The 16,530-nt window shown below is 37.5% G+C and overlaps 1 protein-coding gene and 1 long non-coding RNA gene across 5 annotated transcripts; one reads left to right on the top strand and one right to left on the bottom strand.

Moving 5' to 3' along the window:
• The first annotated feature begins 2,723 nt into the window (after positions 1-2,723).
• Positions 2,724-11,961, top strand: LOC119984728 (protein argonaute 10-like). Of its 4 annotated transcripts, none has more exons than XM_038829051.1 (22): positions 2,724-3,088; positions 4,079-4,710; positions 4,975-5,183; positions 5,353-5,502; positions 5,622-5,755; positions 5,854-5,963; positions 6,041-6,147; positions 6,344-6,482; positions 6,583-6,699; positions 6,951-7,058; positions 7,148-7,219; positions 7,633-7,755; positions 7,856-8,015; positions 8,147-8,268; positions 8,551-8,688; positions 8,775-8,917; positions 9,021-9,083; positions 9,974-10,037; positions 10,116-10,251; positions 10,396-10,469; positions 11,067-11,193; positions 11,386-11,961. In XM_038829051.1, the coding sequence occupies exons 2-22, from the start codon at positions 4,222-4,224 to the stop codon at positions 11,574-11,576; spliced, it is 2,976 nt and encodes a 991-aa protein (XP_038684979.1). In that variant the 5' UTR covers positions 2,724-3,088; positions 4,079-4,221; the 3' UTR covers positions 11,577-11,961. The 4 variants fall into 4 exon arrangements, with proteins under 4 accessions (XP_038684979.1, XP_038684846.1, XP_038684777.1 ...); XM_038828918.1 differs by having other exon boundaries at positions 4,082-4,710; positions 5,326-5,502; positions 11,386-11,960; XM_038828849.1 differs by having other exon boundaries at positions 5,326-5,502; positions 11,386-11,960.
• A 1,881-nt stretch (positions 11,962-13,842) lies between these two features.
• Positions 13,843-16,219, bottom strand: LOC119997010. Its single transcript, XR_005467939.1, has 2 exons — positions 15,752-16,219; positions 13,843-15,583 (listed from the first exon to the last, which is right to left on the bottom strand). It is a non-coding gene; the product is annotated as an uncharacterized LOC119997010 (long non-coding RNA).
• Positions 16,220-16,530: the final 311 nt, after the last annotated feature.

The following is a 16,530-nucleotide window of genomic DNA, read 5'->3' as shown; positions in this document are numbered from 1 at the left end:
CTGGCTTTGGGTAGTGCCATTGTGAGATTTTCTACATGGTATCGGAGCAGGTGTAAAGGGATAAAAATCCCACATCGATTGTTGAGGGACTTGGTGTCTAGTTTATAAGCTTGCCCAAGTCTTCAACTCATTGTCCAGCCTTTTCCAGGAAGGTGGGTTGGGAACTGTCACGGCCCAAAGGGCTGAGATGGTGGGGAGGCTGGCTTTGGGTAGTGCCATTGTGAGATTTTCTACATGGTATCGGAGCAGGTGTAAAGGGATAAAAATCCCACATCGATTGTTGAGGGACTTGGTGTCTAGTTTATAAGCTTGCCCAAGTCTTCAACTCATTGTCCAGCCTTTTCCAGGAAGGTGGGTTGGGAACTGTCACGGCCCAATGGGCTGAGATGGTGGGGAGGCTAGCTTTGGGTAGTGCCATTGTGAGATTTTCTACATGGTATCGGAGCAGGTGTAAAGGGATAAAAATCCCACATCGATTGTTGAGGGACTTGGTGTCTAGTTTATAAGCTTGCCCAAGTCTTCAACTCATTGTCCAGCCTTTTCCAGGAAGGTGGGTTGGGAACTGCCACGGCCCAATAGACTGAGATGGTGGGGAGGCTGGCTTTGGGTAGTGCCATTGTGGGATTTTCTACATATATTACCTGTAATATTTCATTTTATTGAAGGTGGGTTGGGAACTGCCACGGCCCAATAGACTGAGATGGTGGGGAGGCTGGCTTTGGGTAGTGCCATTGTGGGATTTTCTACATATATTACCTGTAATATTTCATTTTATTAAAATAACATATACAAAACCACGTCGTCAATAATTTGTTGACCGGTGTGGGATTTTCTACATATATTACCTGTAATATTTCATTTTATTAAAATAACATATACAAAACCACGTCGTCAATAATTTGTTGACCGGGATGAGAGGCGTCTCATGTTGAGTATTCATTGGAGCATGACGTGGTGTTAAGCAATCACTGAATATTTTTCTTGTTTCAAAGAATAAGTGATGTCGCGGTTTTTAATCAGTGTTTAACATGATTTTTTGAGAGAAAATGATAGATAATTATAACTAAAATAATTATAGTCACAATTCCAGAGAGATTGAAATAGACAAAATTAAGAAAAACCTATCTCGTAAAACTATTTTTGATGCATCTATTCGAGCTATAAGTGGGCTAGCAATTATAGAGGCAGAGGAATTAATTCCCTTGTACAGGTCAACACACAAAGTATTAATAATACATTTCCTTTTCCTTCAATGGTGACTAACTACACCTTTGGGACACCCACCCTTCCTTTTACAGGACCCTCAATAAGGCAGGCTTTATGGTTGCTCATACTTAATTAAGATTCTCACCAACAAAAGGTAGGCTTCATTGGGTAGCTTTATCAATATATAATTTTAGTTCCGAAAAATAACACTAATTAATCAACGAGAGATGACTCAATTGATAATTGATTGAATTAGATATATATATGTTCAAAGTTCGATTTTAATGTGAAACATATTTCTCAACAGTATTTCAAAAATAACACTAATTAATGTTGAATCAAAATTGGGTGCAATCATACCAATACTAATACACTATATCCCATCAACACTTCAAAGTTAAACATGTTTGGACGATAATATTAATAAGATGAGTGACTTATCGGGAAGTTCTCGTGTTACACCGCTCAAATCTTAAAAAACCCTTAAAAAAATGTTGAATCAAATTTACATATTTATTAAAGTTGGTCAAGAAAGACATGATAGCAAAGGCCAAAGCAAAGCAAGGCTTGGCTTTTACTCCCATAATCAATCACGAAGTGGTAAAAGTACAATGAGAGTGATCTCATCATACCTAGTTTGATTATAAGCCCTTAGTGGGACCCCTACACGCAGTCCCTTCCAGGATTTTTTTGTCCTATTACACCAACATCAATGCCACTAAAATCCACATTATGATCATCACAATCAGTGAGTGGAGATGCACACGATCATTACCCCTCTAATCCCGTGGGGACCAAGAGATATTGGACCCGGCTCAAAAAATGCGCTAGTGAAGGAACCGTTACGGGTACGGATGGGAAAAAAATCGATTTCGGATCAAATAAAATGACGTGTTCGTGAAATATTTATATGTTTAAACTCTAACTCGGACCCTAATTTAGATTGGCTTTCAAACTTACTTAATTGATCAAAACCAGATAATAATCTAATCTAGATTAGAGTCTGGATTAGGGTTCGAACAATAACTCATATCCAAACTTCGTTTATTTCGGATAGGACAAATACCCCTAGTCATGGGTGGTGAAAAATAAAAAAATGGTTTTTGGTTTGCATAAAAACTAAAAAGGATTTCAACATCGCTGCTGCTGCTGCTGCTGCGTAGCCATAGGGACCTAGTAGTTAAGACAGAGACAACGAACACACATGGTGAAACTCTGCAGGAGCGACGACTGTAAGTTCGAATTATTCTTCTTCTGTATATGAATTGCTTTTTTATAAATATCCTCACTACCCTGTCTACCCATTTCTCCTCTCTCTCTCTCTCTCTCTCTCTCTCTCTCTCTCTCTCCATCTCCACATCCCACATTTTCTCTCTCTAGAATATATATATATGTTATATATATATCTACGCAATTACAAATTTTTACTTTAACCACAGGGTCTCTGTTTCTTGGTTTAATTAATAGTAGATGGATAGAGAGTGGCTTCCTTGCTTCCTTGTTTGTACCTCCCCGAGGCTGCGCGATCGGTTCAGGACCCGAAACGGAAGAAAGAAAGTGATAGAGAGACAGAGACGGGATTTTAAAAGCAAAAGCAATGGAAAGAGAGAGAGGGGAGGGGCACAGGGGGCTCACCACCTCAAAAGGCCTTTTACACGTGATAAAGAAAACACCAAAAGCACTTGCATGCGTGTATAAAGATTCATCATTTTCATCTTCTCTCTTCCTCTCTTCAGTCTTCAAACCCCGAATTCCCCCTCCAACAAAACCATACTCAGAATCTCAGACACCGACCAGTTTTGCTTTTTTTTTTTTCCCACCAATTCCAGGTCTTTGCCTCCCTCTCTGTGCAGTGAAGGAGTTACTATTTTATCTGGGTGAGGTGAGGTTCTGGATTTTTTTGGGGGGTTGTTAGTTTGGGATTAATGGGTCGTTTAATTTTCAATCCTACAGAGAGTGATTTCTCTACTGCCCTTTCCAATGTACATTCCTTCTTCTCTTTGTATACATGTCCCCGTACTTTGTTTTTGTCTGTGTGTTTTTACTCTCTTTTCCATAGAAGACCTTGGTCTCAAATATGCATTTTATAACAATTAAACATTTTAATGCTCTTGTTGTGTTTTTATCTGTTTGGGTTTATACATCTTATTGGAGGTTTTATTTTATTTTTTTAAAAAAATGTAGAGTTCTGGACTTCTGGGTGTAGGGACAGGCCAAAGAAAATTGTCGTCTCACTGGCATTTCAGCTTCTTGGGTTTCTATTTAGTTGTATTTTCCTCGAAGTCCTGCATTGTTTTGATAATTTATGGTCATTGGGTTTTGCTAATAGAACCATCTGAAGAAGGTTTGGTTTGGTTTGGTTTATTGGGTGATGGTCAGTTTTATCCTCGCATTGCCACCATTTTTCGAGTTGCAGACCTGGTTTTCACTTGTTTGGTTTGGGTTTCGTGTTTTGATCTCCTTACTTCTTCTCTGGGTCAAAAGATTTGAAGCAAACTTTCATGGAAAAATATTGTATGAAAGGTAAAAATCAGTTAAATAGATGTGAAATGTGTTAGGTATACACACATACTCGCACTTGCTTTCCCCAATCAATGCTTCTGGCCGGCGTCACCAGTCAGATTAAAAAACTGCAACTCTTGTTCTTGAGATTTGGTTTTTCTCATTTTTGACACAGTAGAGGTGAAAAGTTGGGCATTCAATTTTTCAAAGGAATAGTAATGCTTGCAAAGTGCAATAAAAGGCTGGTCTTTACCCATACCCTTATATGCATCATCGACTAATCGTCATCATCATTATTTCTATTTCTTTACAGTTCTGCTTTTTCTTGGTTCACTTTGCTGACACCCATTTTCCTTGTTTGTGTTTCCAGCAGCAGCTATAGTCCCCATTTTGTGAGGCAAATAAGCAAACATTAGGAGGGCTTGCGTATGTGCCATTCGGTGAAAAGAAACAACTTGTGAACGCTTTGCATATAAATTTCAGGGAGGAGAGAAAAAGAAGCAGAAAACAGACATGCCTATAAGGCAGATGAAAGAGAGCTCAGAGCAGCATCTTGTGATCAAAACCCACTTTAAATACTCTATGAACCCACCCCAGAAAACTCCAAAAACTGCTCAAAATGGGAAAGGTCCACCACTCCAAGAACACCAAAACACTAAAATCCAGAACCAGCCTTCACCCCCTTCAAGAAATAGAGGAAGAAGAAGGGGAAGAGGTGGTAGAAAATCTGATCAAGGTGATGCCTGTCTGAGACCCAGTTCCAGGCCTTGTACCGTTGCCTGTAAGCCGGTAAACCCAGCCGGTGATAGTTTGGAAACAACTCCAAACGTGTCTACTGAAAATGGGGGCAGTGTTTGTGAAATGGAGATGGGTTTCCCTACTTCGAGCAAGTCTTTGAGTTTTGCTCCTAGGCCTGGTTATGGCCAAGTTGGGACAAAATGTATAGTCAAGGCGAACCACTTCTTAGCCGAGTTACCAGAAAAGGACTTGAACCATTATGATGTAAGCTCTGATCTTTGATGTGTTTGTAGTTCTTGTTTCTTTTATGTGGTATGGCAATTGGGCCCCTTAATCTGACATTGAACACGTATACGCTGTTCTTCCCCCTTCTGTCTTCCCCTGTTGCACTGCAGATGAAATGGAAGAGGTTTCCTCTTTCCACGCTGTCCTTTACTTTCAAATGTCATTTATGTGTTAAATCTGGTCTTCTGTTTTTGTTCTCCTTGTTCTGTTTGCCTTTTCACCTTTGTGTTCTGTTTCTTACAGGTCACCATCACCCCTGAAGTGGCATCAAGAACTGTGAACAGAGCCATTATGGCAGAGCTTGTAAGGCTGTACAAGGAATCTGACTTAGGCATGAGACTGCCTGCCTATGATGGCAGAAAGAGTCTTTACACAGCTGGTGAGCTTCCTTTTGCTTGGAAGGAGTTTACTATTAAGCTTGTAGATGAAGATGATGGAATAAATGGCCCCAAGTAAGCATTAATTACTTCTGCTACGTGCACATTTGCAATTTCTAATTGCTGTATCAAATTAATAAAACACTGATCTAGATGCTATTTACTGTATCATTATTGCCTTTGTTATATCTGCTGATACATAAATGTACCTGACTAGACTACATACCGATCCACAACTTCGCAGAAGAGAAAGACAGTATAGAGTGGTAATTAAATTTGTTGCTCGGTCGAATTTGCATCATCTAGGCCAGTTTTTGGCTGGTAAGCGTGCTGATGCTCCACAGGAAGTTCTGCAAATTCTTGACATAGTGTTAAGAGAGCTCTCAGTAAAGAGGTTTGATTTCAACCAATGTTTTTGAGATGGGATGAATGCGCTATACTGCTATGTGTGGATGGTATTTTATTGGCAGTGTAAATTTGTTTACTGAAGTTATATGTTTCTATTTTGTGAAGGTATTGTCCCATCGGGAGATCTTTTTTCTCTTCTGATATAAGAGCACCACAAAGGCTTGGGGATGGCTTAGAGTCCTGGTGTGGCTTTTACCAGAGTATAAGGCCTACCCAGATGGGCCTGTCCCTGAATATTGGTAATGAGATAACTATTAAGTAATCTCCAATTTAATGCCTTAGCAGTTTCTTTAGAGGATCTCTCACAATTATACGTCATTGTTTATCCTTGTTATAGATATGGCTTCAGCTGCTTTCATTGAGCCACTTCCTGTCATAGAGTTTGTTGGCCAACTTTTGGGGAAAGATGTTCCATCTAGGCCATTGTCTGATTCTGATAGCGTGAAGGTACTTTGCACTCAGCTGATTATTTTTTTGGATATATCATATATCATTTCATTAGATTTCCCCCTTAAATTTACCAGATTAAAAAGGCCCTTAGAGGAGTCAAAGTTGAAGTAACTCATAGGGGTAATGTAAGAAGAAAGTATCGTGTTTCTGGATTGACGTCTCAGCCGACAAGAGAACTAGTGTAAGTGTTGATTATCTCTATTGTGACCTTTCTGTTTGGAATTTCATCTCTGTACTCCTTGGTTGTGATTCTCTCTGTCTTGGAAAATATTGATTTGTAGATCTAGCCTGTTTACCTTTTGTTTTAACAGCACAGGGAAGAATAATTCTCTGTATCCTTTTCATTCTCAAATGGTATTGACATTGTTTTTGTGTAGGTTTCCTGTTGATGAGAACTCGACCATGAAGTCAGTTGTTGAATACTTCCAAGAAATGTATGGATTCACCATTCAACATAGTCATCTACCTTGCCTCCAAGTTGGAAACCAGAAGAAGGCAAGTTATTTACCCATGGAGGTACGTGGAGGTTCTTGATATTATCCCCTTCCATCTTTGTGTTTATCATTACTCATACGTGACATTTCAGTTGAATCAATATGCTGTTGGGTTTTGCTAGGCATGCAAAATTGTTGAGGGACAACGATACACAAAAAGGTTAAATGAGAAACAAATCACTGCTCTCCTAAAAGTTACGTGTCAAAGACCAAGGGAGCGGGAAAATGACATTTTGCAGGTATTTCTATCATTTTGATCTTGTTTCTCTCTCTCAAGTAGATAGATTGTTTGTTCAGGTTATGCAATGTAGTTCTAGTCCCAAACAATTTGGTGGGTGTATGATTCTTCTCATAAGTTTATGAACATTTAAATTACAAGCTTGACATGAATGTGAATGATGCTTTATGGTTAAGTTGTACTTTCCGGAGCTTCTTGGTTTTGGCTCTTTTGGGTGAGATATTTATTTTTTTTGCGTTCACTTGCTAGCAGACGATTCAACATAATGCTTATGATCAAGACCCTTATGCAAAGGAGTTTGGGATCAAAATCAGTGAAAAGCTAGCTTCTGTCGAGGCTCGAATTCTCCCCGCTCCTTGGGTAATGCAGCCTCTCTTCAATCACCGTGTCTGGTTAAAGAACAACGAAGAAATGTAATGCATTTCTCACCATCTCATGGCCTTTTGCAGCTAAAATATCATGAAACTGGGAAAGAAAAGGATTGTTTACCTCAAGTTGGTCAGTGGAATATGATGAATAAGGTGAGGACTTGCTTGTTTACCCATTATGTTTCTCTTCAGTATTAAGCATGTTTATACTTTATATCCCTTGGTAATGAATGGAATGCACTTTTTTGAATGTAGCAAGTCAATGACCTTTTTAAGTCTGTGGACGTTACCAAATTTCTTATCAACCTTGTCAAGCAGTCAAAGAAACTAAGGGCCTTAGACATGCTTATTTGGTCTCTTAATGTTGTCACCATCAAACAACTTCAAGATGATTTCGAAACATTTTCGAGTTTTACAGTTTAAATTTTAGTGTTATATGACTATTAACTATAAAGTCATGTATACTCTTGCATTCATGCTGGATATGAACACTACAGTAGTCTTTAGTTCCATTTTAATAATCCTGGCTATCACTGAATTTGTGGTCTGTTGCTCATGGTATGCAGAAAATGATTAATGGGATGACAGTAAATCGGTGGGCATGCATTAACTTCTCACGAAGTGTTCAAGAGAATGTTGCTCGTGGATTTTGTAGCGAGCTTGCACAAATGTGCCAAGTATCTGGCATGGTAGTTTTCCATCTGCTTCATTTCTGCATATTTTTTGGAAGGAACTCTGGTTCTTTTTCTCTCCTCGACTTTGATAAAGTTTGATGTTGCTCTTTTGTAGGAATTTAACCCAGATCCAGTAATTCCAATTTACAATGCTCGTCCTGAGCAAGTGGAAAAGGCTTTGAAGCATGTTTATCATGTGTCCATGAACAAAACCAAAGGAAAAGGGCTGGAGCTTCTATTAGCAATCTTACCTGATAATAATGGCTCCCTCTATGGTATGCCAATAGTTTTGTTGTTCAAATTATCTCCTTATAATATGGCTTTGAACTTAATTTACTCGTACTTCCTAGAAATTGAGATACGAAAATTGGCTGACACTTTTTCCAAGTATGAATTTCTTTTTCAGGAGATCTAAAGCGGATATGTGAAACTGATCTTGGCTTACTATCACAATGCTGTCTCACAAAACATGTTTTCAAAATCAGCAAGCAGTACTTGGCTAATGTGTCGCTTAAGATCAATGTAAAGGTTTGTATTACATAATTTTAGTAATTTCTTCTGTACTTATTGTTTGTATATGCGATGGAAAATGCCTGCAATGGTCCAATGATTGTTACTGCTAACTACTGGGTAAAGGCATTTTTAGTCTATAATGACTTTCAGGGAGTGCATGGGTCTTTGTTGTTTGCAAACTCTTTTAAGAAATAAATGTCATTACGTGGGGGGTATGTGTTTATATATTCTTCCAATTCATTCAATGCCCCAGGTTATTTTTCGATTTTTTTTGACAAACTTCTTTTCCTTCTGAAGATGGGCGGTAGAAACACTGTACTTTTGGATGCTATCAGTTGCAGAATACCTTTAGTTAGCGACATACCAACCATTATTTTTGGAGCTGATGTCACTCATCCAGAGAATGGGGAAGATTCAAGCCCCTCAATAGCTGCTGTATGTTTATTTCCTTTGTAATGATTCCACTGGGCCTCCCTACCTCCTGAGGTTTTGATTACTGATAAATGTTGGACCTCCTATAGGTAGTAGCTTCTCAGGACTGGCCTGAAGTGACGAAATATGCTGGATTAGTATGTGCTCAAGCTCACAGACAGGAACTCATTCAGGATTTGTACAAAACATGGCAAGATCCTGTTCGTGGGACTATTAGTGGTGGCATGATCAGGTATAACAGTGTCTTTGTAACCACTTTTCCCACCAAGGTTATGTTATTATGCTAACTTGGTAAGGTTTAGGCCACTCATATCATATTTTCCCTTTGCTGTCAGGGATCTTTTAATTTCCTTTAGGAAGGCAACTGGCCAGAAGCCACTGAGGATAATATTTTACAGGTAATGCTTTTGTCCATAGTGCAGCACATGGATTTTTTTTATATTGCAATAGAATTTGGTGACATTGGCATTGCAAACAGATACGGAGTGCTTTTTTTTTTTGTCTCATAATTAGTTTTGTTTTGGTGTGACCTGCCTCTGTGTATCGTGAAGATGTAATTTCACATGGTGTCACTTCGTCAAAGAGGCCAAGATGATGTAAATATTCCAGCAGTTGATGTAGGTTGGAAGAAATAATTAATGTTGTTTGATCTAAACCATATGCAACCAAGATATCAATCATATGACGATCTTCACGACTTCTTGTGATACTTGGAAATATTTCTCAGCACATAGTGCCTTAGTCGAATTCCTGGAAACAACCTCTCCATATAGTATGTGGGCTCTGACCTCGCCCATTGGAGCCTTGTGCATAGGAGTTGTTTACCTTTTTACAGGCGAACAACCAAACATGTGGCCCAATGGTAGAGTTGTAAGGATGCAACCTAGAGGTCACAGGTTCAATTCCTGGAAACAACCTCTCCAAATATGTGGAGGTAAGGTCAACATATATTTTTCCAGTCCCTGACCCCTTTCACTACGAGAGCCATGTGCACGGGTGTTGTTTACTATAGTGCCTTAGTCAGGGAAAAAAAGATAAAAGAAGAAATTTGATGGAGCTTCTGGATTTAAAAAGGCTATTAGGTGTCTTATGTACTTATAGACATTTAAGAAAGAGCCTGATGATTTTATCGTCGACATGCCTATATTGATACATTGCCTTACCCTGTGAATTTGTTACCCAAGAGCTGTGAAGGCTTGTCTTCTTGAAACCGTGGACGCCTTCTTATGTATCTTAAATGTTCTCGTACTTCAAAGGTTCTTATAGTAACACGATATATTTTGTACAGGGATGGTGTAAGTGAAGGGCAGTTCTATCAAGTTCTACTTTATGAGTTAGATGCAATACGGAAGGTAATCATTGATACATGTGTCCTGCAAATTAAGTGAATGAGTTCAAACTTTTTCCTCGAATTAATTAGGTCTTTGCAGGCTTGTGCTTCACTAGAACCAAATTATCAGCCACCAGTAACTTTCATTATAGTACAAAAACGACACCATACTCGGCTGTTTGCCAACAGCCACAGGGACAGAAGTAGCACAGACAAGAGTGGGAATGTATTACCTGGTAAAATTATTTTAGTCTTTGGAATGTTAAATTTCTTGCTGCTGCTTCCGAGAGAAGTCTTATGAAACGAATTTGGCATAACACATGCACAGATGTGCTTATGATTGACTTTTAATGTTTAGCTACTGATGTTTGTCTTTTCAGGCACTGTGGTTGATACTAAAATCTGTCATCCAACGGAATTTGACTTTTATCTCTGCAGCCATGCTGGAATACAGGTAGAACTTTGCTGTTTCATATTCCTGTCAAAACCTTATTGATCGTGGATGTGCAATCCCTGTTATATTATCTCAAGAAAACCTTATTGATCGTGGATGAAACTTTTGTTTAGGTAGAGTATTCTTGAAACCTTCCTTTTTGTCGGGAAGAATTGAAAATCCTGCTTAGAGGTTTTAGTTATGTATTTAGTAAGGAGAAGCTAGTTAGCTGTACCTTGTGGGGTTTTGCCTGCCTGAATAGCCCATTGCTGTGTGTAACCACTTAGAGGTGATAGGACACTGCACCTAGGAATTTTTTCAGATGCCAAGTTTGAGGAATTTGATGTATGAAGCAAACGTAATCTGTTGTGATTACTGTTTAATTGCCTTCTACTGGAATTGATGGCTATTTGTGGTTATAAGGTCATGGTTAAATGAATATGTCGAAGATGAAAGAAAGGTTTTATTTCTGAAAATTCATCTACTTTTCCATGTGTAGCATCTCAGTGCCATTGCTACAAGCTGCATCAAAAGATTAGTTGTTTTTCTGTATTTCTGCCAGTTGATGGTCATGGAACGTAGTATTAATGGGTTTCCTTTTTCTCTGATGTTTTTTAGGGGACAAGTCGACCAGCTCACTACCATGTTCTCTGGGATGAAAACAATTTTACAGCGGATGGAATTCAGTCTTTAACCAACAACCTCTGTTACACGTATGCAAGGTGCACCCGTTCTGTCTCTGTTGGTGAGCATTTTCATTCGCAGTTTCTCATATATATTCTGATAAAAATGACCCTTTTAAACTTTAGCGATTCTCTCAAAATACTCGGAAAAATAAGGCTATTTTTGAGACAGTATTAAAGAAAGATTTTGGCAAGTCTCACAAATATAACTGAGCTGATTATGTGCATTTACTGAATTGCCGGTTACTGTGCAGTTCCTCCAGCATATTATGCACATCTGGCTGCTTTCCGTGCTAGATTCTACTTGGAACCAGATGCGCAACTGCAAGAGAACAGCTCTAATGGCAGTGGCCATGCTACTAAGACCACACGAGCAGGAGAAAATGGTGTCCGGCCATTGCCCGCTCTAAAAGAGAACGTGAAGAGAGTAATGTTCTACTGTTAAACTTGCTAGTGCTGCCATTTCTGGAAGACCGGCCTGTGCCAATAGATCCTTCATTTCTCAGATTCCTTTGTAAATTATCAGCAATAGATATGCATAATCGCAAGGTTTTCCCTTCTAGGCAGTGGTTAATGTCGAAAGTTGAGGTCATGGTCCTTGAAAGTTGATAGAAATCGTAAGTGTAGGGTGAGATGTCAAATGCTTCATAGAGGGAAGAATGTAAAAGTAGGGCTCATGTAAAGAAACGTTTTTATGTATGAATCGATCATATATATGCAGGAAGTTTTGTCTCTTGTGGCATCAGTTTCTCTCGCACTGTGTATTGCCTCTGAAACAATTGTAGAGCAACAGAACTTGACGAGGCTATATGGGTCTAAACTAGGGTTGTTCGTCCTGTGTGCATAGTAATTTCTTACTTGATGACAAGCTAAATTGAGCCAAAGCGCAGCAGCGTGTGATTATAAGGATATTGTTTCTGTTGATAATCAAATTTAAGATCTTCCGAGTTTATACAGTTTGACCCCAAGGAGATGGTAACAATAAGGATATTGATTCTGTTGATAATCAAATTTAAGATCTTGCGAGTCTATACAGTTTGATCTCAAAGAGATGGTAACAATAACTCAATGGTCTCTACGAACAGGTGAATCTAAGCATTTGCCTGTCTAATAGGTATTAATTAGGCCTAGAGGGATTGGACTGAAACTTGTCTTCGTTTTGGGCTCTGTACCCTCTCAAGTTGGCTACATTAACTAGTTAAGTTGGTAGTTATCTAATTACATTATTACATTGTTTAATTATATTGACTTTCGTTATTACGTTGTCTAATTACATTGGCTTGTCGTCAAAATACAATACTACCTGTTCCTGTTCTGGTGCTAGCTATGAAAATTGAATTAGATTAACAAATTACTCCAAAACATTTTCATATGCTATGTGGAGAAGATAAATTCTTGACTATCCACAATGATAATAAGTATTATGGGTATATGGGAAAGGAATTTATATATATATTTTTTATATTTTATTTTTTTTGAAATAGGGGAGTGAAGATTAGAATCCGGTCATCATGGTGATACTCAACATTTTTATCACTCCAACTAGTGATTCGGGTGTGTAGGGAGTTTAGATTTTTGAATTCAGTATTGCATGATGAATAAGATTTTCATGAGTGTGGACACTGATATATCATGATATCTTTGTATATGAGTTCAAAACAAAAACATGATTTTCAAGTTTTGAAAACTAACTCATAAGCACACCACACATGTAGAGAGCTCCTTTCATTTGTCTTGATCAATATAAACCATATATATGAATCTCATCAAAATTGTGTTCCATTCAATAGTTGTTATTTTTTTAAAATACCACCGAGAATTATGCTTGCAATTGAAATCGAACATTGGACACACATATGCCTAACCCAATCGATTGTCAACCAAGTCAATCTCGTTAGTTAGTTGTTAATTAATCCATAGCTACTATCGCTATTAGCAATAATGTTTGAAAATTCAAATATTATGCATACCCAAATCGGCAAAACAATGTAGATTAATAATAAATTATGAGCGCCAATAATCCCTCAGTCGAGGTGGTTAAGGTATATACTCGACCTGATTGGTGATATTTAAGTTCGAATGCCCCACACCATTTGCGAAAAAAATTTACGAGCAATCGTCAATTTATTTAAGGTCAACAACATACAAAATGAACTGAACTAATTAATTTTTTTATTTTTTGTTAATGCTAGGTTTAGAAACTAGACATCCAAGTAGGTCTAGATATAGATCAATTACATATATGATATATATGTACTACTCTCACTTTGATGAACCAAAAGAAGAAGTTGTATGAGCAACATAAATACACACACGAACCCTATAGATATACAAAGAGAGGGCGTGACGCATTTATATATATATATACACACACACACACTTATATGTATATGACATCTTCTTCTTTGTTTGATTGAGCTTGTATATCACATCTTAATTAGCTGAAATTTAGATCAACTCCTTGAAAAGAACTTAACCGAAAAAAAAAACTCCTTGAAAAGAGACACATACATACATACATACATAGCTTTCAAATGACTAAATCCAATACCCTGAAAAAGGCATCTGCACCACCAACATACACACAAAAACAGCTATATCTATCTATCTATAATGACCTTGATATTGACCATTATTGATGGACAGATGACATATCAAATACTTGGAAAGAGTTGGGAGAATCAATTTTATACATTTTTGGCACCCAAATGAAAATGAAAGCAATGTGGAATCTTTCACACTTGCATAAACATACCAAATGAGATATATAGAGGGCCCAATCTCCAACAAAATCCATCTATATTCACATACAATACAATACAACAATTAATGATATAATTATTTGTGCAGAGAAAAACCAAGAAATGGTAACTACCTACCACCTTTAGGTTAATTAAATTGAAAGAAATTTTAAGAGATCATACAATATCATCTAAAAAAATTTAAATTATGTTCTCCATTCCTTCCAACTCGGCCAGAAGACGCAAGTTCTCCATTAATTCTTTCTGATGGAACATGTCATTAGGACAGTTGAGTGGGCATAAATCTCGAGTCGTTAGAATAACTCTCACCACGCTGACGATAAATAAGACTAGACTGAACCCCATGCGAGAAAGGGCATGGAATTGCGACAAGCCCACGGAACCATAATCTCACAAAGAATATCCCAGCTGATTGGTTCGAACTCCTGACCTCAGGGGCGTATGCCCTAAGTCCAAAAAAATAACTAACTAAACTATCTCGAGGTTCGAATTTCTAAACTGACACCCAACAACTTATCAAGAGGTTAACAGAGAGGGATGATCCAAAAACCTGAATAATTTTCAAGAATTACAAGATATTAACTACTAATTTTTTTTAGGAAAAGCTAATATATGCACACATTTGGTGTGTGTGTGTGAGTAATATCTACCTCTCTCAAACACTAGCATATGATATCTTCTTCATTGTACTTCAGATTGGTGGAAATATAGAAAAGTCAAAATTGTACTGATGTAAGAACATAAAGGCATATATGGGTTTGTGTATATATAGCTAGAGAGATCTTGAAATAAGACAAGCTTACTATTCCACTGTAATGGTCATCCAAGATTCCCCATATTTGAAGCATTTTCTTCATAATGCTATTTTCATGAATACTACTCCATGATTTCACCTTCACATGAATCCTATTACATAAGATTGTCCAACACATGCATCATCAGGTTATATATATATATATATATATATGCATATACATATATATACATACACACACACACTGACCACAGCTCAATTACTCTGTACATAATATTACATCATCAATCCAACCTCACATGAACACACACACACTCTCTCTCTCTCTTTCAGCTTCGTTGTTGAATCATGTAACTACCTCTCAAGTGGTTAAAATCCTAAAACAAAGTAAGAAAGTAAAGTTCAAGTCTTTAAACTAAAAGGGCCTTCTAACAACCTGTAGTTCACATTTTTCAAAAAAAAAAAAAAAACCAGGAGAAGAGAGGATATGCAAAAATTAAGGCTTACATGGCAAGATCTGTCTCAATTTTGAATTTCTTGTTCAAATACGAGGGATATAAAAAGGAAACCAGTTCCACACAAACCGTAGATAGCACACACACACACATTATATATATATTCTCACACAATATGCATCAATTCTCAAATATATATGTATGTACACTAGGTGAATAGACATTCACTGAAACCCTAAAAAGAATTCTGATATGATTGTACCTGATACTGCAAAACCCAGAAAACAAGAGAGAACATAAGGGAATTACATATACAGAACAATTAATTACCTAATTAATTAACAAAATTGGTTAATTTGTACGGTGGATTAAGGGAATTAATATTATTGATGAGGCTCAGTGGCTCACTCACCAAAGCACCTGAAGGACCCTTGAAATTGTTGATCTCCACCGAGACACAAAATCCCTGTCACTCTAAACCCTAACAAACCAAAGCATGTTTGTTTGACATAAATAGTATATTTGTACAGTAAAAAGCACAAACAACAATACACAGGATAAGCAAATCCGTACATATTTCATACATAAAAAGAGGCAAAACCCAAGAAACACATATAAGCCCAGATCTTGGAATAGAAGATTCACGTACCTTATATTGGGATTGAGCAATGGAAAACCCTAATAAAAAAAAAGAAGAGAAATTTAGGGTTTATTCTGAAGAATTCAAATTAGGGTTTTCGTGACAACAAACAACAGGTGAAACTGCCACATGATCTGATCTTTCCCCAACATATAAAGAAGAGGAAGGTTAAGATCATGCTGGCAGCTTCAACCGATGCCGGTGCACGATAAGAGAATGAACATACTACAAACCCTAGATATAAAAAAAAAACACCCTATTTTAGTGCTTCTTCTTCTCCACACAGGGAAGGAAGAGAGGATAAAGGGTAGTATAAATAGGAGAGCAAACAAGGGTTGAAAGGGAATTCACAAATAAAAATTGAAAAAAAAAAAAAAAAAAAGTGGTCCAAACCAAAGGTGATACAAAAAATTGAATATCGTCACGCCAAACAGTATCACCCATGCAATATGCAGAGAGAGAGAGAGAGAGAGAGAGAGAGAGGGGAGAGAGAGAGTGTGTTTCTGTATATAATGTAAGGGCATTAATAACTTTTTAGGTTGGGCCTCTCATATATATATAGAGAGATAGTGAGAGTAGGGGACCCTTAACAAAACCTAATTGGGGGACCATGTATATATTTGCATGGTTTACACAAAAAGATAAGAAAGAAGAAGAAGAGCATCAAATCAAAATCAAAATCAATTGTGAATCTCTCTCTGACACATATCTCTCTCTCAAGTTTTAATCCCAATTCCATATAAGTGTCTTTTATTTGCTCACTCATAGTTAGACTTTATTTGCCTTAT

Source organism: Tripterygium wilfordii, chromosome 1, assembly GCF_013401445.1.
Source record: "Tripterygium wilfordii isolate XIE 37 chromosome 1, ASM1340144v1, whole genome shotgun sequence".
In the NCBI taxonomy this organism is placed as follows: Eukaryota; Viridiplantae; Streptophyta; class Magnoliopsida; order Celastrales; family Celastraceae; genus Tripterygium; species Tripterygium wilfordii.
This window is presented reverse-complemented; position numbering and strand designations above follow the sequence as displayed.